General features: G+C 39.4%; 1 protein-coding gene across 4 annotated transcripts in view; it reads left to right on the forward strand.

Moving 5' to 3' along the window:
- The window catches only part of Phf8 (PHD finger protein 8), a 101,463-nt gene that overhangs the window by 11,241 nt on the left and 64,231 nt on the right, over nucleotides 1–25,991 (forward strand). For all 4 annotated transcript variants that reach the window (XM_052758711.1, XM_052758621.1, XM_052758879.1 and 1 more), the window contains 6 exons: nucleotides 10,027–10,112; nucleotides 10,517–10,625; nucleotides 13,401–13,561; nucleotides 14,360–14,501; nucleotides 15,900–16,086; nucleotides 18,073–18,235. In XM_052758711.1, the coding sequence (XP_052614671.1) occupies nucleotides 10,027–10,112; nucleotides 10,517–10,625; nucleotides 13,401–13,561; nucleotides 14,360–14,501; nucleotides 15,900–16,086; nucleotides 18,073–18,235 (848 nt within the window). The remainder of the gene's footprint in view (nucleotides 1–10,026; nucleotides 10,113–10,516; nucleotides 10,626–13,400; nucleotides 13,562–14,359; nucleotides 14,502–15,899; nucleotides 16,087–18,072; nucleotides 18,236–25,991) is intronic.

The raw sequence follows: 25,991 nt of genomic DNA on the forward strand, positions 1-25,991 counted from the left end.
ATATTGAATCTGGAGATCAAACTCAGGTTGTTAGGCTTGCATGGCAAACACTTTTACCCACTGACCAATCTTGCTGGTCTCTTTTCATTTGTCTTTATCTGATATTAATATACCCACTCCTACTTTCTTTTGATTAAGGGTGACATTGTATATATTTTCTTTTTTTTCTGTTTTTTTTTTTTTTTCAGAGAGGGTTTCTCTGTGTAGCTTTTGGTGCCTGTCCTGGATCTCACTCTGTAGCCAAGGCTGGCCTTTCGAACTCACAGAGATCCGCCTGGCTCTGCCTCCCGAGTGCTGGGATTAAAAGCATGCTCCACCATTGCCCAGCTGACGTTGTATATATTTTCACCCCCTTTTCTTTTTGCATTGCTCAAACCCAGGCAATGCCAGGCAAACATTCTTTTCTTTTAGTCTACACTTACATGAAATGAGATTTTGTTTTTGTTTGTTTGTTTGTTTTTTTAGAGACAGGGTTTCTCTGAAGCAGTCCTGGCTGTACTGGAACTCACTATGTAGACTAGGCTGGCCTCGAACTCACAGAGATCCGCCTGGCTCTGCCTCCCAAGTGCTGGGATTAAAGGCGTGCGCCACCACCGCCCGACCCTTATTTCTGTATTTTAACAGGACCTCTAAGATGTTTCTAATGTTGCTTAAAAATTGAGAAGCATGAGTTGGGGGTGTAACTCAGTTGGTAGAGTTAGTTAACCTAGTATTTGTGAAGCTAGGTTTGGATCCCAGCATTGAATAAACATGTCTGTAATACCAACACAAAGGATGTGGAAGCAAGAGGATCAGAAATTCAGGGTCATCCTTGCTACATAGTGAGTTCAAGGCCAGCTTGGTGTACATGAGATGCTGTCTCAAAAACAACAACAACAACAACAAAAACCCCAAAAACCTTGAGAAATACCAGTCTAGTTAGAAAATGGTGACTTAGGCCAGAGTCTGTGTTGATGAGAAGTGGTTTTATTTTGACTATACAGGATTTACTGATAAATTGGATTGGGATTGTGAAAGAAAGAGGTCAGGAATGACTTGATTTTCAGGAGTTTTTTGTTTTTTTTTTTTGTTTTTTTTTTTTTTTGGTTTTTCGAGACAGGGTTTCTCTGTGTAGCTTTGCGCCTTTCCTGGAACTCACTTGGTAGCCCAGGCTGGCCTCGAACTCACAGAGATCCTCCTGGCTCTGCCTCCCAAGTGCTGGGATTAAAGGCGTGCGCCACCACCGCCCGGCGATTTTCAGGAGTTTTAATATAAATGGGAATAGAGTAATGGGACAGTGACTGAGAAGCTCACAAGAGATATAGAGAATGACCTGTTTTGTCTGTAATATCAGATTATTCTGGAATTTAGTAGTTCTTTTAAATGACAAACTCATGTGCCAGGTACTAAACCGACAGAGCAGAAACTTCTCAGGTACATGGAGATTGTTTAGTTTCTTTTGCACTGCTCCAAGTCCTTTGTGCCTGGAGGCAGTGGTGGGAACTACGAGTGCCTTTGCTTCTGGTTTTGTAGATTCTGTTCTAGCTGATAAAGGTTGTTTCAAGAAACCAAAAATTGACTGATTTTTTTAATGAAGGAATGTAAAATATGTTCTTTCCCTTCTTCATTTATGGATGAAGGTATTGATTTCCCAAGGTACAGGTTGGTTACAAGACCTGGCTCCTGGCCGGGCGGTGGTGGCGCACGCCTTTAATCCCAGCACTCGGGAGGCAGAGCCAGGCGGATCTCTGTGAGTTCGAGGCCAGCCTGGGCTACCAAGTGAGTTCCAGGACAGGCGCAAAGCTACACAGAGAAACCCTGTCTTGAAAAACCAAAAAAAAAAAAAAAAGACCTGGCTCCTTGGGCATCTTCAGAGAGCAGAGGCTAAGTAGATAGGAAACTAGATAGAATCTTCAGCAAAACTTGCCACTGTTTTGGCACCTCTGATCTTTGAGTCCCACTTGGTTCCATAGCCCTGGATAAAACAATCAAGTGCCTGATTTTGTGTTCTTGTAGCATTTGGTTCTTCTAACTACCTCATATCAGCTATATACTTGGTTAGATATTATAGTCTCATGAAGACCAAAAATTGTATATTGTTCTGCTATTTAAATAGTTTTGTAATTGATTCATATTTCCCATCTGTTATAGATAATATTTATCATGTTTTGGCACTTGAGTACTTTATTTAAGTTCATTGAATCCTTGCAACAACTATAAGGTGGTTATTACTAATTTTTCTGTTTCACAGGTATAGAAACTGGAGCACAAAGAATTTATATAAAATGCCTGTGTTCACACAGCTGTATGTGGAAGAGGTGAAATCCAAACCCAGATAGTTTGGCTCCCATATCTTTGTATCTTTTAACCTCTGTGTTTTAGTGTCTCAGTGCTGTACATCGTGTCCCTGACTTGTTATAGAGATTAAATATAATGTATTTAAAGTCCATGGCTCACTTTTCTTCACAGTTACTTTTATGTAGGCTTTAAATTTACTCATCCACTTAGCAATCATTGTTCTGTTTTACTTACTTTGTAGCACTTAATGAAACTGTTTTGACACTACCTGTATCTTTCCCTCTAGAATGATCATTCTACAGGTGTCTGTATACAATTAATGTTTATTTATGTATTCATTTACTCATTTATTTACTCATTTACTTATTTGTTGAGTGCCTACAGTGAACCCAGCTTAATTTCAATGCCCCATACTATAATAATTCTCTTTACTAAGGAAGCTATCCAGAGCAATACAACATTTTTTTTTGGTTTTTCTTTTTATTTTATTTTATTTTTTTGAGACAGGGTTTCTCTGTGTAGCTTTGCGCCTTTCCTGGAACTCTCTTTGCAGACCAGGCTGGCCTCGAACTCACAAAGATCCACCTGGCTCTGCCTCCCGAGTGCTGGGATTAAAGGCCTGTGCCCCCAGTGCCCAGCTGCAATACAACATTTATTATCCTTGGCACCAGTGATAATTAATGAGACAGTGCATCTAAGCTTAATTTTGGTTTATCTGCCTTCCTTGTCTGAGGAGTTATCTAGCCCATTGCATGTTTGCTGAATTAGCTGGATAGTAAGTAAATGAAGCAAGACTGGGAGATGGAGGAGCTGAGGACTTCTGGTGAATACCAGAATTGCTATGTGCTAAATGTAGTAAGCACAAATGGCAAGTAAATGAACATTTGTTGTGGGTCAGCACAGGTCGAGCTGAAATAGGTAGTATTTGGGGGGTAGTGTCAGCAGTAGAGAAGAAAAAGAACAGTAGAGAGCATCATGGGCTGGCACTAAGAATCTTTTGCTCATTTTTTGTGGCGCTAGAGATCGAACACTTATGGCCTCACTCGTGTTAGGCAAGTGTTCAACCTCTAAGCCACATCCCCAGCCCTCTTTTAGGTTAAGAGTGGCTTCATGAGCATGTGAATGCTGTTGTCCCATGGAGCTCCACAGTTGAGGTTAAATGCACTGCTTCTGTTGTCCCAAAAGTCCTGATATATTTTACTTTTGAATATTTGTATGTGACATCAGTGGGGTGTGTGCTGAGAACTTAGAACCTTGAGTTCTGTGGTTCTGCCTCTTCCTTCTTGTCTCCCTGAGTAGGTTCTTGGCTAATTGCCTGGGACCCTGTCCCCAGGTAGAGATGTGGAGAAATTCGGGGTCCAGAGTATGTACTCTTGTGTACTTACTGAGTGATGTACCCTCACTCCCAGGACAGTGAGATAGAAAAAATAAAGAAAAATCTTATATTGACAAGCCTAGGTCTGTCATTGTACTGGCTGGTTTTGTGTGCCAACTTGAAAGCTAGAGTCATCAGAGAGGAAGGAGCCTCAGTTGAGGAAATGCCTCCTTGAGATCCAGCTGCAGGCATTTTCTTAATTAGTGATCAATGGGGGAGGTCCTAACACATTGTGGATGGTGCCCTCCTAGGGCTAGTGGTCCTGGGTTCTATAAGAAAGCAGGCTGAGCAAGCCAGGGGAAACAAGCCAGTAAGCAGCTCCCCTCCATGGCCTCTGCATCAGCCCCTGCCTCCAGGAGCCTGCCCTGCTTGAGTTCCTGTCCTGACTTCCTTCAGTGATGAACAGCAACATGGAAGTGTGAACAAAATAAATCCTTTCCTCCACAACTTGCTTTTTGGTAATAATGTTTCATCTCAACAATAGAAACCCTAACTAAAACAGTCATTATAGCTACTCAGGAAGCTGAGGCAGGAGAATCACCAAGACAGCTTAGTAAGACCCTATCTCAAGTAGGATTTTTGTTTGTTTTCAGCCAGGGTCTCACTATATGTAGCTGTGGCTGTTCTGGAACTCACTCTGCCGACCAGCTTGGCCTTGAACTCACAGAGATCCAACTGCCTCTGTCTCCTAAGTGCTGGGATTAAAGACATGTACCACTGTGCTGGGCTTGAGACCTTATCTCAAAAAGTAGAAATAGAGCTAGAGTTTTAACTAAGTGACAGAGCACTTGCCTAGCATGTTTGGCCCTGGGTTCATTCCCCAGCCACAAAAGAAACAATATCAACTGAAGAAATTCATGTGTATTAGTTACTTTTCTATTTCTGTGATAAAACACCATACCATGACTGAAGCAACTTATAGAAGGAAGGATTTATTTTGAGTTTATGGTTTCAGAGAGATAAGAGTCCATTACCATCATGATAGGGAGGCATGGAAGAAAATACCATCCCTGGCAGCAGGAACAGCAGCAAGCAGAGAAAGCACATGGCTTTTGAAACCTCAGAGCCCACACCAGTGACATACTTTCTCCAGCCGTGGACTAAGTCTTCAGATGCCCAGGAACATGGATTCAAATCATCACACCATGGTAACCTGAGTGACCGCAGAAAGGAAAAAGCTCCTTTTTTGTATTTCTGAAGAAGGAATACTTGCTTTTCATTTGCAGTAAGCATTTTCGTTTATATAACTGGTGCTATGTGTGAAGGATAAAAGGTGAGACCAGAGAGGCAAGGCCTTTTTTTTTAGGCTATGTTCAATTCTTTTTTTTTTTTTTTTTGAGACAGGGTTTCTTTTGTAAAACAGCTCTGGATCTCCTGGAACTCATTTTATAGACCAGTCTGTTCTCGAAAACATAGGGATCCACCTGCCTCTGCCTCGGGAGTGCTGGGATTAAAGGCATGTGCCACTATTGATAGGCTTAGTCAATTTGTCTAATAGGGAGGGACTAGAGAGATGGCTCAGCAACTAAGATCACTTGCTGCTGCTATTTCAGAGGGCCAGAGTTCAAATTCCAGCACCCATGTTAGGCAGTTCACAGCTACTTGTAACTTCAGCTTCAGGGGTTCCAATGCCGCCTTCTGGCTTCCAAGGGCAGCCTCCAACACACACATATATACATAAAACTTTTAAAAAGTTAACAAAAAGGAAGAATAAGGAGCTTTTCACGGGTTTTAGGTATGAGACAATAAGGTCACATTTGTGTTTTTATTTAATTAATTAATTTTATGTGTTTTTGTATGCCTAAGTATGTGTACGTATACCTTATGTGTGCAGCAGCCCGAGGATGTCAGAATAGGGTGTTGAATCTCCTGGAACTGGAGTTTCTGGATCCTCTGCAAAAGCAGTAAGCACTCTTAATTGCTGAGCCATCTCTCTAACCCACACTTGTTTTTGTAAATTTATGGTTTTAGTGTGTAGACTCATTTTGTGTGGAGACAGAGTAGAGGCTTGGAATCTAGCTGGATGAGGAGGACAATAATTCTAGTTAGAGATCATAACAACCTGTATTAGGGCAGTAAACAATAAGAATGACAGAAGAACACAACTGATAGTTAAAGAATTAGGATCTAGAGCTGATCTTTTGAGTTTTGTACCATATTTAACTGTTACCTATTCAAAAAGAATGGTCATTTTGAGCTATGTAAGTATAGAAAGGTGTTTGACTTTGAACTGTCAGAGAGGAGCAGACAAGAGGGGATGAAAGAAAAGCAGAGAAATGAGGGTTTTTTGTTGTTCATTAAGGTCAGTGTACTTGTTTAAATGGTAAAGAAGGAAGTGCTTGTTTATAATAGTAAAGAAGGAAGAGAAAGAAACAGGGTGAGAGATTGAAGATACTTTAAAAAGAGGGGACAATTAATTGAGAAAGTAAAAAAAATGTGACCTAGATGCAAACACTGACTTTAGGAGGAAAGAAAGATAGTACTTCCATTGTAATAGGAGGAAAGGATGGGCAAAGGAAGTAGAGTTGGTACTAGAAAGTCAAGTTAGTTCTTGTCTGATTATTTCATTTCTGTTTTTTTCCCAAGAAGTAAGTAAATCATTTGCATGGAGAGAAGGGAGAGATAGTGGGGTCAAAGATTTGAAGTTTACTGTGGATTGTGGGAAGGAAAGAGCTAAGTGGGAAACTGTAGGAGGATTATCAGGCAATATAATCTACACATTTTAGTGAATTTTTTTGCCTCCAGACCAATGGGTGATTGTTTTTTCTCCAGCGCACCCAGTAGTCTAGTGTTATATAGGGATTGAGTTAAGGATAGGTTTGGAAATGTGATGAAAGACAGTAGGGCAACTGGAGAATGCTGGAATTAAACTAGATAGTAAATAGGTTGAAGTCAAGAATAGGTGGATTTGGCAGGGGTTTGGTGCTATAGGCCTGTAATCCCAATGCTTGCTTGCCTATAATCCCATTATTCAGGAGGATTATGAGTTCAAGGTCAGCCTAAGCTACACAGTAAGACCTTGTCTGAAAACAGAGCATAAAGTTAAAAAAAAGAATGTGTAGTGTGGTGGCACAGGCCTTTAATCCTGGTGCCAGGAGGCAGAAACAGTTAGATCTTTCAGTTTCAGGCCAGCCAGGACTACACAGTGAGACCTTGTTTCAAACAACAACAACAACAAAACAAAGAATGGGTAAAAGTAGGAGCAGCTAGGGATTTTTGAGAGCAAAGAACAGGTGTAGTGAGAGCTGGATGGATATACTTATGATCAAAGAAATGGTGTATGTATTTCATATTCTAGAAGTGAAACAATTGCTGGACCAAGTCTGGAGGATGGTCATGAGAGTAGCTGAAATGAGAGTGGAGGTAACTTATCATCTGGAGATGATAAGATCAAAGAAGAGTGAACCCAGCAAGTTGGGTCTCCACATTAATACTAATACCAGGTAGAATATTGAAAGGGAAAAGAATTGTGGTGGGGAAAAAAAATCTGTGAGCAGGTTCTTCAATGAGTGAAGGGATGTGTTGGGGAGAAGGGTAACTGGAAGTAAAGAGGAGCAGAAAGTGGTATGGCTGCATGGTATGAAACTCAAAGAGGAATGAGTCATCATCTCACACAAGGCCTGATAGTTAATGTCAGTTGTTAACTTGATGAAATCTAGAATCACTGGGATTTGGGCCTGGGAGCATGCCTGTGGGAAATTATCTTGATTGTGTTTTAATTGAGGTGGGGAGACCCACCCTCCATAAGTGGCACTTTTCTAGATTGTGTAAACGGAAAAGGAACTGAGCAGCAGCAGACATTCATTGCTTTCTCCTTCCTTACTGTTAACTCAATGTGACCAGATGTTTCAAGTACCTGCTACCTTGACTTTCCTCCTGAGATGTACCTCTTGAATTGTGAACTATGAGCTAAAATAAACACCTCTGTCCTTCAGTTGTTTTTGTTCATGACATTCTATCATGGCAGCAGGAAAAGAAACTAAGGCACAAGAGCAGAGATAATCTCAAATTCTCTCTGGAGAGTTAAAGGGTCATCTACTGAACTTCCCTGATTTGTCAGCGCCTGGAAGAATATGAGGTTTCCATCTGATAGAACTCTTAACACAGTGCTCCTTAGATTCCATGGTAAAGAACCAGGACATAGTTTCCTTTGTTTTTGGTCTATAATGAATGGATTTTATAAAATAAAAAAAGAATGACTAAAAAAATAATGTGAACAAAAAGCAGTATAAGAAACCCAATTTTTTCATTATTAGATTCAATGGCTATTAAAACATTCTACCAGATTGCTGAGAAGTGATACCTATTCTCGTTTTCTGTACTTAACACAGATCTGTAATCAACAGTTCACAAATCAGTATAGGACTATGGACTTTGAGCGGTACTAGTCTGGAGAAAATAGTTTCCTTGTAGAAAAACCATATTTGGTTAAACTTGGAAAGTAAAGGAGTGTTCTTTTTTGTGTTTTGTTTTTAAACGGGTTTCATCTAGCTGAAGTTGGTCTCTTGATCCCCCTGCTTACATCTCTGAAGTTCTGAGATTACTGGCATATTAGTTACTTTTCTATTACTGTGATAAAACACCATAACCAAAGCAACTTATAAAAGAAAGCATTGAATTGTGCCTACAGTTCCAGAGGATTAGCATCAATGATGGCAGACAGAAGGCATGGAAGCAGAAATAGCTGAGAGCTCACATCTTGACCCTTAAGCAGGAGTTGGAGAGCACACTGGGGATGGTAGGAATCTGTTGAAACCTCAAAGCCTGCCCTCCAATGACACATCTTCTCCAACAAGGCCACACCTTATCCTTCCTAAATAGTTCCACCATCTGGGGAACTGGTATCCAAACATATGAGCCTATGAGGGGCATTCTTATTCAAACCATCACGGAATGCATGTACCACCAAGCCTGGCAAGTGTTTCTTGAAGGGAAAAAACAACAAAAAGCTTTAGGCTAGTGAGGGGTGATACCTGGATTTGGCAAAACGTAGTATCATTTACTCTGTGCCAGTCTGTGTGTTCATTGTGCTATGATCTTTATGTACATTATCTGCTTGACTCCCCACCTCTACAAAATTGATGATGTCCTGATTTCTTGGCATGCTACAGGTGTTGCACGAATGTTAAATTGGTGGATCTCTGTGAGTTCCAGCCAGGCTTATAGAGTGAATTCCAGGACAGCCAGGGCTACACAGAGAAACCCTGTCTTGGAAAAAAAAGAAAGAAATAGTATTTTGGATGTCTAAAGCAAGATAAAATGTCATTAAAGTAAGACATGTTTTTAATATTTGAGACATTTTCCCTATACAGCCCAGGCTGGTCTAATACTTGAGGGTAGCCAGAAACACATGGTAATCCTCCTGCCTTTGCCTCCAGAATGCTAGAATGCTAGAATTAGAAGTGTGTACTAGAACATCCGACTCTTTTTTTCCTTTTAAATGTGGCTATTTGGAACATTTTAAATTACTTATTTGGTTTACATATTTCTGCTCATTCACATACAGATGTTCTAGTCTTTCAGCTTTGACCATTCTGAATCCTAATGAAGTTTTTTGTTTGTTTGTTTTTCAAAAACAAGGTTTCTCGGTGTAACAACTCTGGTTGTCCTGGAACTTGCTTTGTAGATCGGACTGGCCTCGAACTCAGAGATCTGCCTACCTGTGTCTTTCGAGTACTGGGATTAAAGGTGTATGCCACCACCACCTGGCCCTAATGAAGTTTTAATGGCATTTTGTCATCATTGTTTTAGACCAGTAGAATTTTGCACTGATGAAAATGTTTTGTAATCTGTATAATATGGTAGCTACTAACTGCATGTGGCTGATGAAATATAGCTAGGGTGATGGGGAACTACATTTAAATTTTACTTAATAATTTAAAATTATCTATTTTTATATGTATGAGTGTTTTGCCCACATGTATGTCTGTCTGTGCACCATGTGCCTGGTGCTGCTGGAGGCAAGAAGAGGGAATCAGATCCCCTGGAACTGGATGCTAGGAATCAAACCCAGGTCCTCTGGAAGAGCAGCCAGTGCTCTTTACCACTGAGCCATCTATCCAGCCCCCAATTTTACTTAATTTTACTTAATATAAATATAAATAGCCACATGCGCTATACAGCACTCACTGTTCTAGAACTTTTTTTTTTTTTTTTTTTTTTTTTGGTTTTTCGAGACAGGGTTTCTCTGTGTAGCTTTGCGCCTTTCCTGGAACTCACTTGGTAGCCCAGGCTGGCCTCGAACTCACAGAGATCCGCCTGCCTCTGCCTCCCGAGTGCTGGGATTAAAGGCGTGCGCCACCACCGCCCGGCCTGTTCTAGAACTTTTAAAAGTAAAATTCTTATAAACCTTAGCTATTTTTTTTCTTTTACAGTTGTGTTGGTGTTGAGGAGGAGAAAGCTGCTGAGATCGACCTGTACCATTGCCCCAACTGTGAAGTCTTACATGGGCCCTCCATTAGTAAGTAGATTTTAGGCTTTTCATCAGGAAGTGGTCAAGGGGAGAAACAAATCAAAGGTAGTTTGGGAGATCCTTTGCCTTTGTGCACACTGCCTTTGCCTAAGTGCCTCAGATGTATCTTCATTAGGAACAGCAGACACTTACGCAAGTCCAGCAGGCCTGCAGCTATTGCACTGAGAGGGCAGAAGTGCATGGCTTTATCTCCCTCCCTATTTAGCAACTGCCTAGAGGAAGCACACTCTTTCCCCCCCAGGAACTTTTCTAAGTGTAAGAGTCTCTCTTTAACTCTAGATGCCTCCTAGGGTTTTAGATTAGAAAATAAGAACCTATTGAGTATGGAGACATTTGTTCTTGGAAGCTTAGCTTCTGGCCAATTCATGACCTCTTGTCTTTTTCTGGTTTAGTGAAAAAACGCCGTGGATCTTCCAAAGGGCATGATACTCACAAGGGGAAACCAGTGAAGACTGGGAGTTCTATGTTTATTCGAGAACTCCGGGGTAGGACTTTTGACAGGTGAGGACTCTCTGTGCAAAGAAATGTTAAGCTTCAGGGGTATGGGAAGCTGAGCATATTTCCCTTCAGCTTCTCCACTGACTGTGCTTCCCTCCTGTCTAGATATCTTCTGAGCCCTGCAAAATCTCCTATGGGTGGGAACTTCTGTTTTGGTCAGTTTCTAAGTAACAGTAGCCAGAGTTTCACTTGATGTTTAGAGTACATTATGGCCTATTTACAAAAATCTGCAGTAGTTGGGAAACAGCATTTGTCTTAGTCAATTTATAAGCATCTGAGGAATGCTACCTCAGACCCTTCAGATCCTTTCTTCTACCTATGTCAGCTAATTTCTTTTACATTCTTCCAAAAATAGTCTTTTCGTCTACAAGTATGTGTTTCTGTGTCCTTTTTATTTTTTGAAACAAATGGAGGCACTATATTTTGCACATTACTTTTTTTTTTTTTTTTTTGGTTTTTTCGAGACAGGATTTCTCCGTGTTGTTTTGGTGCCTGTCTTGGATCTTGCTATGTAGACCAGGCTGGCCTCAAATTCACAGAGATCCGCCTGGCTCTGCCTCCCAAGTGCTGGGATTAAAGGCGTGCGCCGCCACTGCCTGGCTGTTTTTAAACCTAAATTATATGTCTTGGAAATCAATCCACAAATCATGTTCAGATAGTCTTTATTCCCATTCATGGTCATTTAGCATTTCATCGAATGGATATACACTTTATTTAACCAGTCTTCTATTGGTGGCCATTTAAATTGATTCCAGGATTTTGCTGTTATTAAGAAAACTTCTGTAGTCAATATCTTTATTTTTCAGTGATGAACATTGAACCTAGGCCTTATGCATGCTAGGCAAGTACCCTACTACTGGGCTATATTTGAAGCCTCAGTGACTATCTCTGTACTTAAGTTTTTGCATATGTGACAAGGACAGTTGTAGATTTAACTGTGTAAAACTGAAATTGTTAGGTCAAAAGGGATATGCTTTAAGAATCTTTAAATATTGCCAATTGTTTGCATAAAAGTTGTACAATTCTACATACAGACTTTTGTCAAGGCTCTGATTTTACTATATCCTGGCCAGTAATTTTTTTACTATTAAACTTTTTGCCAGGCGGTGGTGGCGCACGCCTTTAATCCCAGCACTCGGGAGACAGAGTCAGGCGGATCTCTGTGAGTTCGAGGCCAGCCTGGGCTACCAAGTGAGTCCCAGGAAAGGCGCAAAGCTACACAGAGAAACCCTGTCTCGAAAAACAAAAACAAAACAAAACAAAACAAAAAAAAAGCTTTTTGTTCTAATCAAAATTTAGTGAAATATTTTTATTTTAACTTATTACCTTAATTATGAAAGAGGTTGATTTTTGTATATTTATGAGTATTTTTGTTGGTTTTGGTTTTTTGAGACAGGGGTTTTCTGTGTTGCCCTGCCTGTCCTGGAACTCACCTTGTAGACCAGGCTGGCCTCAAACTCAGAGGTCTGCCTGCCCCTGCCTCCTTAGTACTGCCCAGCTATTTATGAGTCCTCTTTATTGACAATTTTCCTTTTTTCTAAAGCATTTCCCACATTTTTTATTGAGAATTTTTTCACGCAACATATTCTAATCATGCTTTTCCCCTCCCTTAACTCCTACCAGATCTTCCCCACCCACCCAACTCTGTACCCTTCTTTTCTCTCTCTTTAGAAAACAAACATACAGTGCAAAAACAAACAACCCCACAAGAAACATTCTCTCTCTCTCTCTCTCTCTCTCTCTCTCACACACACACACACACACAAAAAAAAAAACCCCACAAAATATTAAAGCAACAAAGACAAGACCAAAAAAAAGAGAAAAGAAACAAAGCAATATGAAACAAAAAAAATCTACAAAAATACTTTGGAATTTATTTGGTGTTGGCCATCTACTGCTGGGCATGGGGCCTACCCTTTAGTGTGGTTAGTATACCCAGTGAGACGCCATTGGAGAAAGCTAACTGATTTATAACAGCTTTCTTTGCAGACAATTTTAGTTTTTAATGCAGATCAATTTATTAACCATTTTAGTAATAACTGGGTCTTATCTCATTAATGTTTTTTCCCTAGTACCTTTATGGCTTTACTTTTTGCAGTTTAATTTTTGGACCATCTAGAACTACATAAAGAGTGAAACAGATCCTGAGCTTAATGTATTTGTTTCAATACAACTCATTTTCTTTCTCTTCATAGTCTATTCCATTTTCTGATTTTGGTTCTGGAGATTGAATTCATAGACTCAATGCAAGCTAATCAAATGCTCTGGTACTAATCTATACCTCTATCTACTATCTTTTCTTCATCATGACTAGAAATTGAAGGAGGGGAAAGAATATGATCAAAATTTATTGTATGAAAAATTTAAAAAAGAATTCCCATTTTATAAGTACATGTATTGAGAAAGTGGTTATATACTGTTTTTTAAAAACTCAGTCTTTGCTCTTTTCACTAACATTTTAAATTGGATGTTGCTATTCTAGGTTAGAACAAATGAGTCAAAATTGTTAGTTATATCTCTTCTTAGGTAAGCTATTGACTAGTTTCCTTTGTTATTCAGAGAAGAGTAGTCTGTTCACCATATATTCCCACCTCTGTCAGTGACCTTGTCTCCTGCTTTGGAGAGGTCATTTCTTTCCTGGCGTATGAGGTTTATGCCATTTATTGTCAACCCCTATAAGACTCCCCCAGGAAGACTATGCCCCTTGAGTAGGAGGCCATTAAGGCCTTTAGTGAGCAAAATCTCAAAGTCAGGCTTTCTCTCCTGTCACCCACACAGCTCAGATGAAGTGATTCTGAAACCCACTGGAAGTCAGCTGACGGTGGAATTCCTGGAAGAGAATAGTTTCAGTGTGCCTATCCTCGTCTTGAAGAAGGATGGGTTGGGGATGACGCTACCCTCTCCATCATTCACTGTGAGGGATGTGGAACACTATGTTGGTAAGACCCCACAGACCCTTTTAACTGTGACGTTATCTATTTCCATCAAGACATGAGTCACGCTTGGCGTGGTGGCATACACTACCTTTATTTCCAGCACTCGAAAAGCAGAGGCAGTCAGATTTCTGTGAATTTGAGACCAGCCCATAGTGAGTTCCAGGATAGCCAAGGCTACATAGAGAGACCCTGTCTCAAACAAAACCAAACCAAAAAGACTACAGTCACTTTCTCTAATTCACCTTTTTTTATTTGCTTTCTAACCATCTTGGGAATATGATATGAAGTGCCTTGCCCAAAGTCATTCTTTGGCAAGGCAAAGAGACCAAATACTAGTCTCTTTTCCTTCTGTGTGTGTGTGTGTGTGTGTGTGTGTGTGTGTGTGTGTGTGTGTGTGTGTGTGTGTATAGTTATATTAATTCTCTTTTAATAGACCACACAAAATTAAGTTGGTTCTCCCCCCTTTTTTAACTTGGCAAATTTTAGGGATCATATTTTCTCTGACACATGTTCTTACATACTATTTATTACGGGAGCATAAGTTTGTGGGGAGAGTGGAAGAGAAGAAATAAAGAAGTAGATCCATGGCAGATCTGAGAGTCTCTGTCAGGTAGCTCCAGAGCCCTAACAGGCCTCCACCCAGATCTTGGGAGGGTATGAGAGATTCCTACTCTCTGTCCTGAACACATAAGTATCTGAAGACAGAATTCCTGAGTATAAAGCCATTCTAGGTGCTGGTGAGGGAACAAGAATTTTTTGTCCCTGAGATCACTTGGTACAGAACTCATTTCTTTACTTCAGGTTCTGACAAAGAGATTGATGTGATTGATGTGGCCCGCCAGGCTGACTGCAAGATGAAACTCGGTGATTTTGTGAAATATTATTACAGTGGAAAGAGGGAAAAAGTCCTCAATGTCATTAGTTTGGAATTCTCTGATACCAGGTAGGAGGGGAAAGGTAACAAAAAAGCCTAACAACATGTCTAAAACTTGTAGATATACTTGAATTCATATTTTGTTTTCCTTCTAATGGTTTCTTCCTTTGGAGTAGGCAGGTGATATATACTTTGTAGGGTATCAATTCAACTTTATAATAATTTAGCCAATTTCTTCTCCAGTTTCCTTCTTTTCTTTTGGGGGTAGGGGGTGAGACAGGGTTTCTCTGTGTAGCCCTGGCTGTCCTGGAACTCACTCTGTAGACAAGTTTGGCCTGGAACTCATAGAGATCCGCCTGCCTCTGCCTCCCAAGTGCTGGGATTAAAGGGGTGTGCCACCACCACCTAGCTTGCTGTTGCTTTTAAGATTAAAGAACCTAAAGGTATTTAAAAGCTATAGTTGCTTTATATATCACTTTATCCAGAAAGCCTGTGAAATAGCTTTGAGACATGCAGAAAAAGGGAAAGAAGAAAACTGGAACAAACAGAAAATAAAGGTGGGGGACTCGGGTGCATATGGAAAGGTACTATACACATGAATGCATAATTTTTTGTTTAAATAGTTGGTAGAGATGGAATGCAGAGTTTTCATTGAATTTCCTGAGGTCAAAACAAAGAGGAGAGTATAATGTTATGAAAGATTTGTGAGTTTATATGGGATTAAAAACAGCCAGATTTATGGAATTGAGCTCCAGAAGGTTTCTGTAATATAACGGCTTTTCATAAAGAAGATATCAAGGTAGGGACTAGACAACTGTTATAAACTGTGTGCTGAATGAGTAGATGGGAAATGAAATGATAGATATGACAATTTAGTAGTAGAAGTGATCACTTTCTACTGGGGAAGGATTTGAAACTAGGATTTAAGACTTTGGAAGCTGAGTGGAATAAGACTAATGATCAGGGATGGAGAGATGGCTTAGCAGTTAAGAGCACTGGCTGCTCTTCCAGAGGACCCAGGTTCAATACCCAGCACCCACTTGTCAGCTCACAGCAGTTTATAACTCAAGTTCTAGGGGATCTGACACCTCAGATATACATGCAGGCAAAACACCAATGCACATAAAAATAAATAAATTTTAAAACGTCTACTGTCAAACTTATAGGAATAAGTGTTATATATATCTTTGGGTTCTGTGGAGAAAATGATTTTTTTTTTGTTTTTTGAGACAGGATTTCTCTGTGTAGCTTTGAAGCCTTTCCTGGAACTCACTCTGTAGCCCAGACAGGCCTTGAACTCACAGAGATCCACCTGGCTCTGCCTCCCGAATGCTGGGATTAAAGGAGTGTGCCACCACCGCCCAGCGAAAATGATTTTTTTATTTGTCTTATCTACGAGGGTATTTTATTCAGGCTTAAACTTTCAATTTTCTGTCAGCTTACATGTCTTTTTGCCTTCTTTACTAGGCTTTCAAACCTTGTGGAAACACCCAAGATTGTTCGCAAGTTGTCGTGGGTAGAGAACTTGTGGCCGGAGGAAAGTGTCTTTGAGAGACCCAATGTGCAGAAGTACTGCCTCATGAGTGTGCGGGATAGTTACACAGATTTTCACATTGACTTTGGTGGGACCTCAGTCTGGTACCATGTGCTTAAGGTAGGAATGAATATGACTTCTGGAGGCAGCCAAACTTATCTGCCTTTCATATTCTATTTGGGTAACACTTTGATATAATTAACTCTATCAAGGTGTCTTACTTGGTAGATAGGCCTCTAGTTTTGATGCTTAAGGAAAAGGTTTTTGAAGGTTAGCATGGTGGCTTGTGCCTATAATTCCAACACTTGGAAGGTTGAGGCAAGAAGGTTGCCATGAGTTAGAGGTTAGCCTGAGCTACATGGTAAGTTTCAAATCAGCTTAAGCTAAAGAATGAGACACTGTCTCAAAAAACCCAAACCAAAAAAAAAAAAAAAAGAAGGCCCTAGGTGGCACCCCAGCACTAAAACAATACTTTTTTGAGGTCTGGGGATATAACTCAAGGGTGGAGTGCTTATTTAGCATGTGCAAGGCTCTGCTTTCTATGTATTTCTAGCACTGCAGAAGTAGTTTTTTGAACTACAGTAGATTCCTTAAGATATTCCCAACTGTTACCTTCTTAAATGAACTAATTTCTATTATTTCTAATATCAGAAATTTTTAATATTTCTGTTCTGCCAGTATGTATGAAAATGTCTATGTTTACTGTAGAAATTCTTGATGAGTTTTCCCTCCCCTGAACTTTAATATATGCACCATAGAATTCATTTATGTTTGTGAATTTTGACAGTTATATAGTCACTTAATTGCCACCACAGATAAAACAGACATAATGGAACTCCTTTCAAAGTAATAATTCCTATGATTTTCTTTTTAGTGGTTGTTATGATTTTGTAATTACTGTTTGGTGCCTATAAAGGATGTTTGCAGTTGGGAAAACAATTTCTTAAATAATTTTGATTGTTTTCACCACTGTTTATTCTATTTAGCTGTCTTAACAGAAGTGCCGAGGAAGGAACAGAAAGCTTGCTTTATGGTTGTTGTGCAAAAAGATCATACATCTTCAATTAGTTGTTCTCATTGGTTTATCATGAAGAATTGGAGCATGTAAATGAAAATGCTGTTATGCAGATGCATGTTTTAATATTTTCATGGAAAAAATGCAAGAAGAGTGAGATGATTTCCTATGTGTTCCTCATCCAGATTCACAAGTGCTTTCTTTCATTTTCTTTCTCCAAAGCAAGCAAAATGAAGTGACTATTTTTTTCCTGAGACATTTGGGAGTAGTTCTAGTGTGTGTCTCCTTAGATCCTTAAGATAGTATCTCCTTATGTCTAGTAATTCATTATATAGTTCTTAAGAACAAAGGTATTCTCTTAAGTAATTACAGAACAGTTATCAAAATCAGGAAATTGATATAATACTATTATTAGCTAATCTGTGAAGGCTGTCCGTTTTCTCCCATTGTACAGTACACATCTAGTTTTTTTAATGCATATCATCATTTTCTCTGTTTAAATTTATAATATATTAGCCAAGCTACCAGAGTTATCCTTATGCTAGGGTATGGTTCTTTTTCACCAAATTGTCTCTCAGATGATTATTCAAGCAAAACACAATTAAGAAATAAAATATTCTTCCAACAGATAATCATCTAGTGAAAAGCAATCTTCTAGAAGTCCTTGGGAAGTTACTGAACTTTTAAACTTAATAACTTTGATTGTAGGTGTGGGAAGGAACACTGTGTAACTGGCATTTAAAGGCAGATTCATTTTTCTTCTCACCAGTAACATGGCCTTAAATTCTAGGACTATTAGTATTGATCTTATCTATAGAGGCCATTTCTCATTTTACATCTAAAATAAGAGCATTTGGTATATATTTCTCCTAACTTAAACAGTTTTGATTTAAATACCTCCCTCAGGTTGTTTTGTAAAATTTGAAGAAAATTTCAGCAGTAGATAAAAAATGATATAAAAATTGGGAAATAGGTTTGGCATACTGCTGTGGTTGTGGAGCATGGGAAAGAGATTTGGTCCTTTGGAAGATCCCTTCCCCCCAGAAGGACTTTTCTTAAAACCTTTGGTATGGTATCTTTTTTTATTTTAGGGTGAGAAGATCTTCTACCTGATCCGCCCAACAAATGCTAATCTGACTCTCTTTGAGTGCTGGAGCAGCTCCTCTAATCAGAACGAGATGTTCTTTGGTGACCAGGTGGAAAAGTGCTACAAGTGTTCTGTGAAGCAAGGACAAACACTTTTCATTCCTACAGGTCATTCCTGAGTCCCTCTAGAGGGGAGGATGGGAAGGGCAGAAAAAGGGAGATAGTGGCACTGCAACAAATCCTGCCCATAATTCAGTGATCTCATTGATGTGACATCTCTTTTTGTCATCAGCTGAGAGGTTAAGAAGTAGACCTCAAGAAAATTTATGTGGTGGCCAGTAGATAGTGTGGTTGCTTGTGGAGGCTGCAGATGGCAGAGCAGGCAGGAGGAGGCTGATTGAACACTTGTTTCTGGCTTGATGTCAACTGGGTATACAGTTAGATGGAGTCAGCACCATGACTCTAGGGATAATAACTGTGAGGCTGATGTTCTAGTCTATAATGTTGAATAACCCAGGATGGAAATGTTCTTTCTTAATCGTTCATGCCTGGGTTTTACTTCTAGGATTCTTAGATCTCATGTAGAGTTGAATTTGTATATTTTGCTAGCCAAGTGTTCTACTGAGCTATATTCTGAGCTAAGTATGTACATTTAAAAAAATAGCCCTGTTGTCTCAATCTGGGGAGAGTTCATATCTGGAATCTAATTGAGTCTCCTATGAACAAGGTATCTCTGTCCAATTTAAATGTTTCTTGATTATTTAATCAGGATTAACATTAAATATTCCTGAAATGTATAGTGAAATATTCTTATTGGGCATAGTGAGATACACCTGGAATCTCAGGTACTTGGCCTACTGAGATAGGGGGATTGTGTTTTCAAGGCCAGCCTGGGCAACTTAGTGAAACTCCATTTAAAAACAAAACAAAATATTTAAAAAATTTTTTGTTGTTTTCTGAGACAAGGTCTCACTCTGTAGATCAGGCTGGCCTTGAACTCAGACAGATCTTCTTGCCTCTGCCTCCCAACTGCTGGGATTAAAGGCATGTGCCACCTTGTTCAGCTCAAAAATAATAAACAAATAAATAAATAAATGGGTTTCTCTTGTGAAATCACATGGACCTGAAAAGTTGGGGGAAGCTCAAAAAACAATAAATAAATGGCATTCTCTTGTGAAATCACATGGACCTTAAAATTTTGTGGAGAGTTTTAATTTGGCATTCAATTTCCTTAATCTTTTTTTTTTTTTTGATTTTTTTTCAAGACAAGCTTTCTCTATGAAACAGTGCTGGCTGTCCTGGATCTCACTCTGTAGACCAGGCTGGCCTTGAACTCACAGGGATCCATTTGCCTCTGCCTCCTGAATGCTGGGATTAAAGGCGTGAGCCACCACCACCGGCAAATTTCCTTGATCTTTATAAGGTTCTTTGCATTATCTGGCCCATGTTGCTTTTACCAGCAAAGCCATCTTGCCAACCCGTTTATTCCATATTAGATGAGTTGTGGTCGTCTATGCTTTTCAAAGAATTGTTCTATATTCATTCATTCTCATTTAGCGGTTGTTTTTTAGTATATTTATAAGGTTGTATAACCAGGGATGTGATCATCACCTTAAAAAGAAACACTTTCCCCATTAATAGTTACTTTTTATTTTGTTCTCCCCCCAGGCTGTGACAACTTTTTCAGTTCCCTTGTATATGGATTTGCCTCTTTTGAGTATTCTGTATAGATGGAATTAGATTCCATATAAATGTATTGTCGTCTTTTGTTTCTGTTTTTATTTCCACTCACATGTTTCCAGAGTTTATCCATGTCACAGCATTTGTTGTCACTTTAATAGTTTTTGAGATGGGATCTCATGTAGCCCAGGCTGGCCTTGAACTCAACTGTGTGTGTAGCTGAAGTTGGCCCTGAAATATGATCCTCCTGCCTCCACCTTCTGAGTGGTGGGATTTCAAGTGTTCACCATCTTACTTTATTTTCTCTTTAGAAAGATTCATGTGATCTTGGAATTTGCTCTGTGGCCTAGCCTCGCCTCAGACTTGGAATATTTTCTCAGCTTCATAATTATGCGATTACAAGCATGTGACACCTTACTTAACTACTTTGCTCTTTTTAATTGCAAAATAGTCTCTCCCCACCCCACCCCTTGTGACAGGGTCTCATTTAGTCATGTTTGTTGTGTAGCCAAGGATAACCTTGAACTTCTACTACTCCTGCCTCCATCTCCTGAGCACTACAGTTATACACTTGCACCACCATGCCTAATTTTTGCATTTTATGTAGTGCTGGAAATCAAACAGGGCTTTGCTCATGTTAAGCAAGCCCTCTACCACTGAGCTACAACTCCAGCCCCTGCAAAATAGTATTTCATTATGTGAATATGCCATATATTTCCCTTTTCTTTTTAAAAATGTTTTATTAGCATATATTGTCCATAATAGTGGATCTCAGTATGACATTTCTATGCATGTATATATTGTATTTCATATTCACCACTCCCTGCTGTACCCCTACCACACCTGCTAACCTCCTTCTTAACCATCTAGCTCCCTTTCTACTTTCATATCTTTTTTTGTTTGTTTGTTTTGTTTTTCGAGACAGGGTTTCACTCTGTAACAGCCTTGGCTGTCCTGGAACTCACTGTGTAGACCAGGATGCCATTGAACTCAACAGAGATCTGCCTGCCTCTGCCTGCCTCTGCCTTCTGAGTGTTGGGATTAAAGGTGTGTGCCATCACTGCCCAGATTACTTTTGTGTGTGAAACACAGTGATGTTTCCTTAGAGTTGTTAACAGGAGCATATTAGGGACCTTACCAGTGGCTACACTACTGAAGAAAATCTGTCTTCCCTATCAACCATTAATTGCATATAAATCTTCAGGGAAGGATGGCCCCATGAACCCTTCATCCTTCTATGACTGGGTGTTAGAGAGCCCAATTTTGTGAATATCTTACATAAGTAATCACAGCTGCTCTGAGTTCAAGTGGAAAAAAAGTCAAACAGCCATGTCATTCCTTGAAATACTGTTATACACTGCTCCTCTACTTCTTCCAGCCACATTTTGTTTGTTTTTATTCACTAGCTGATAGACATTTGAGTTGTTTCTATTTTTTCTTGGTACTGGGGATTAAATGCAAAGCCTTGTGAATGCTAAGTAAGTGCTCTACCACTGAGCTGTTTCCACAGCCCCTATTCATTTTTTTTTTCTGTTTTTTTTTTTTTTTTTTGAGACAGGGTTTCTCTGTGTAGCTTTGCGCCTTTCCTGGAACTCACTCTGTAGACCAGGCTGGCCTCGAACTCACAGAGATCCGCCTGGCTCTGCCTCCCGAGTGCTGGGATTAAAGGGGTGCGCCACCGCCCAGCTATTCATTATTTTTTATCCTACTTCTTTTACTATTTTTTTGAGATAGGATCGCACTAAATTGCCCAGGTTGGCACTGAGCTCACTGTGTAGTCCAGTCAGGCCTCAGCTTCTTGAGTAGCTGCGGTTATACTTATGTGTCAGACAACCTAGCTTGGAATAATTTTCAGCTATTATAAACAATGCTACTATGAGTATTCATGTACAAGTTATTATGCTAGCATAATGAATTGAATATTCCTAATTAAAAATCTGGAATCAAGCCAGGCGGTTTTGGTGCATGCCTTTAATCCCAGCACTTGGGAGTCCAAAAGTATCTAATAATCTGAAACCCCCAAATCATGTTTTATTGAGTTTATTTTCTATGTTCACTGTATGTACATAGTTCTCTATGTATGCACATAGGAGTCCAGAATTTGACATCAGGTGTTTTCTATGTTAGTGTTCTTCACCTTATTTTTTTAATTTTAGTGATTTTTTTATATGAGTCTTTTGCCTACATGTAAGTATGTGCATCAGGTACTTGCCTTGTCCCCCTGGAGGCCCGAAGAGAGCAATCAAATCCCCTGGAATTGGAGTTACAGACAGTTGTGAAATCCTATGGGTGCTGGGGATTGAAGCCGGGTCCTCTGGAAGAGCAGCCAATGTTCTTCTTAATTCCCAAGCCATCTTATCTCGAGCCCATCACCTTATTTTTTGAGACATAGTTTCTCACTAAATTAGACTAGTTGTAACAAGCCTGGGGAGTCTTCCTTTCTCCAAGCTCCCCAGTGCTGGAATTACAGACACATGCTGCCATGCTTAGATTTTTACATGGGTGATTGGGATCTGAACTTAGGTCCTCGTGCTTGTATGGCAAGTACTTTACTGACTGAGACCTTTTGAGAGCCAAAGCAACTCTGCAGATAGAAAATTTCACATCTGACTAATGTGATGGGATCATGCTCAAAGACGTAAGTGCATTAAAGTATGTAAAATTTCCTTCAGGTTGTTTGTATAAAGTACATTCAAATCATAAGTGAGTGTTTTGTTTAGACTTGGGTCCCATTCCCAGAATAACTCTTTTTATCCTCAAGATATCTGTGTATTTGCAAATATTCCAAAATTTCAAAAATGTCCCAAGTCTGAAACACTTCTGATCTGAAGTGTTTTAGATAAGGTATATTCAGCTTGTATTTTCAGTTTTCTTGTTTATCTTTTGGGAGAGGAATTCCTCTATTATGTGGTAACTCTATCGTTTGCCTTTTTGAGGAACTGCCAAGCTGTTTTCAAAGTATATACGTGCACTATTTTACATTCCAGATAGCAAAGTACAAGGGTTCCAATTTCTTCATATTTTCTCCAATACTTGTCATTGCTGTCTTTATGATCATAGCAATCCTAGTGTGAGTAAAGTGGTATACCACTGAGGTTCTAGTTTGTGTTTTCCCTAATGATTTTTAATGTTGACCATCTTGAAAAAGTACTTCTGTACTTTATAGATCTTTGTTCTTTAGTATTTTTGTGAAATCTTTTACTTATTCTTTAATTAAATAGTATTTTTATTGTTAAAAGTGTTCATTATACTTTTTGTACCTTTATCAGATATATTGTTCAAAAATATTTTCCCATTTTTGAGTTTGTATTTTGATATTATTTTTAATACATTAAAAACTGATTCATTGACAGTTCCATATACATATATGTATTTCATTCATGTCCCCCATTATCTTCTCTTATCCTTCTCTCCCTACTGCTGAATCCCTTCTTCCAAACAAGTATCTCTCGTACTTTCACATCTATGTGTGCCCACTGCATTTCATTAGGGTTGCTTACATGAGCATGGATGGCAATTATCTTACCAGTAACTGTGACTCCCTCTCCCCCAGCAGCCATTAATTGCCTATAGCTCCCCAGAAAGAGTTGAGTCTTTTGACATTCTTTGTTAGTGTTCCATAAAACATGAAAGTTACAAATTCTGTCCAACTAAATCTGTTTTTCTTGTCCAGTTTTTCTTTGCTCATAGTACTGGTATCCTGTGTATTGTCCTAATGCTTTACAGGATTTTTTGTGAGGGCTTTTTGTTCTTTATTTGTCTCACTCAGGTTCTCAGGTTGTGCTCAGTCTTACTATGTAGCCACCAGGCCTCAAACCTGTGACCTTGCTGCTGCCTTAGCTTTTTGTTCAATAGGATTATACATATTTCTATAGATATTGGTAACTCAAGGTCATGAATACTTATAAATATTTTATAGGAGTTTTTTGAGACATTGTCTTACTTTGTAGTCCAGCCAGCCTCAAACCTGTCATCTTTCTGCCTTAGCTTTCTAAGTATGTATCACAGTCTCCAATATAGTTTTGGCTCTTATATTTAGATCTTTTTATTAATTTTGTTTTTGTTTTTTTTGTTTTTCGAGACAGGGTTTCTCTGTGTAGTTTTGCGCCTTTCCTGGAACTCACTCTGTAGTCCAGGCTGGCCTCGAACTCACAGAGATCCGCCTGGCTCTGCCTCCCGAGTGCTGGGATTAAAGGCGTGCGCCACCACCGCCCGGCTAGATCTTTTTATTAATTTTAAGTTTGTTTTTATATATAGTTTGAGGTGAGGACCCAGTTTTATTCTTTAGCATGTTGACATCTAATTGTTCTAGACTATCTTGAACAATGATTCTTTCCTCACTGAATTGTCTTGATATCTCTTACAAAAATTGATTGATCTGAGGTTCAAGTTGTAATTCAGTGGTAGAGTGCTTGCCTAGTATGTCCAAGGCCCTGAACTTGCTCCCCAGTGTTGCAAAACCAAAAATCAAATAGAAAAAAAAACCCAGGAAAAGTCAGCTGACCATATGTGGGTTTATTTTTTGAATCATATATCTTCCATTGATTTATATGTTTGTCCTGAAGATAATGCATACTTCTTTTATTACTATACATTTGTAGTAAGTTTTGAAGTTGGGAATTATCAGTCCTCTAACTTTATACATCTTTCCCAAGATTAGTTTGTTTGGATCCCTTGAATTTTCATATGAATTTTTAGGTTTAGAATTTGTGTTGGTTTTCAGTGGTTCTTGTTGTTTATTTGCTCTAGTTTTTTGTTTGTTTTAGTGGTTTCAACTATATATATGGAGCATATCACAGATTATTGGTGTTGATGTTTTACCAATTTTAAGGGGTTTAGTCATACCTACAGGTATAAAAGAACTAGTTTGAGGGGTTGGAGATTTAGCTCAATGGTAGAGCGCTTGCCTAGCAAGCACAAGGCCCTGGGTTCGATCCTCAGCTCCAAAAAAAAAAAACCAGTTTGAATCCAATGGCTCTCCAATGATAACCAGGGTAGTCACCAATTCCACCACAGGGGTAGCCAGTTCAGGCTATGCATCCACTACTGCCAGGAGTCTCAACTGGGGTCATCTTTGTAGACTTATGGGAGTTTCTCTTGCATGAGGCTTCTCCCCGAACCTGAAAGCCCCCCTTCCAGTCATCCCTCTCAGCACTCTTCTTCTCCACCCCCTCCAACCGGATCCCTCAAGTTCCCATGCCCACCCGCCCCCAGTCCACCCAGGAGATCTTTTCTATTTCCCCTTCCCAGGAAGATCCAAGGTCCCCCCTTGGGCCCTACTTGTTACTTAGCCTCTCTGGGTCTATGTATTGTAGCGTGATTATCCTTTACTTTACAATTAATATCCACTTATGAGAGAGTACATGCCATGTTTGTCTTTCTGGGTCTGGGTTACCCCACGTAGGATGATTTTTTTCTAGTTCTGTCCATTTACCTACAAATTTCATGATGCCATTGTTTTTAACAGCTGAGTAATATTCCATTGTGTACATGTACCACATTTTCTTTATCCATACTTTGGTTGTTTCTAGGTTCTGGCTATTATAAAAAAAAGCTGCTATGAACATAGTTGAGCAAGTGTCCTTGTGGTATGATTAAGTATCTTTTGGGTATATGCCTAAGATTGGTATAGCTGAATCTTGAGGTAGATTGATTCCCAATTTTCTGAGAAACCGCCATACTGATTTTCAAAGTGGCTGTACAAGTTTGCACCCCCACCAGCAATGGAGGAGTGTTCTCCTTGCTCCACATAAGCTGCCATTTGTGTTTTTGATCTTAGCCATTCTGACAGGTGTAAGATGGAATCTCAGAGTCATTTTTATTTGCATTTCCCTGATGGCTAAGGATGATGAATATTTCTTTAAGTGTTTCTCTGCCATTTGAGATTCTTCTGTTGAGAATTCTCTGTTTAGGTCTATACCCTATTTTTTAATTGTGTTATTTGTGTTTTGATGTCCAGTTTCTTGAGTTCTTTGTATATTTTGGAGATCAGCCCTCTGTCAGCTCTGGGGTTGGTGAAGATCTTTTCCCATTCTGTAGGCTGTCATTTTGTCCTATTGACAGTGTCCTTTGTCTTACAGATGCTTTTCAGTTTCATGAGGTTCCATTTATTAATTGTCCATCTTAGCTACTGGTGTTCTATTCAGGAAGTTGTCTCCTGTGCCAATGCATTCAAGGCTATTTCCCACTTTATCTTCTGTCAGGTTCAGTGTAACTGGATTTATATTGAGGTCTTTGATCCACT

This window comes from Peromyscus californicus, unplaced genomic scaffold (assembly GCF_007827085.1).
Source record: "Peromyscus californicus insignis strain IS unplaced genomic scaffold, ASM782708v3 Scaffold_10__1_contigs__length_136768540, whole genome shotgun sequence".
Classification (NCBI taxonomy): Eukaryota; Metazoa; Chordata; class Mammalia; order Rodentia; family Cricetidae; genus Peromyscus; species Peromyscus californicus.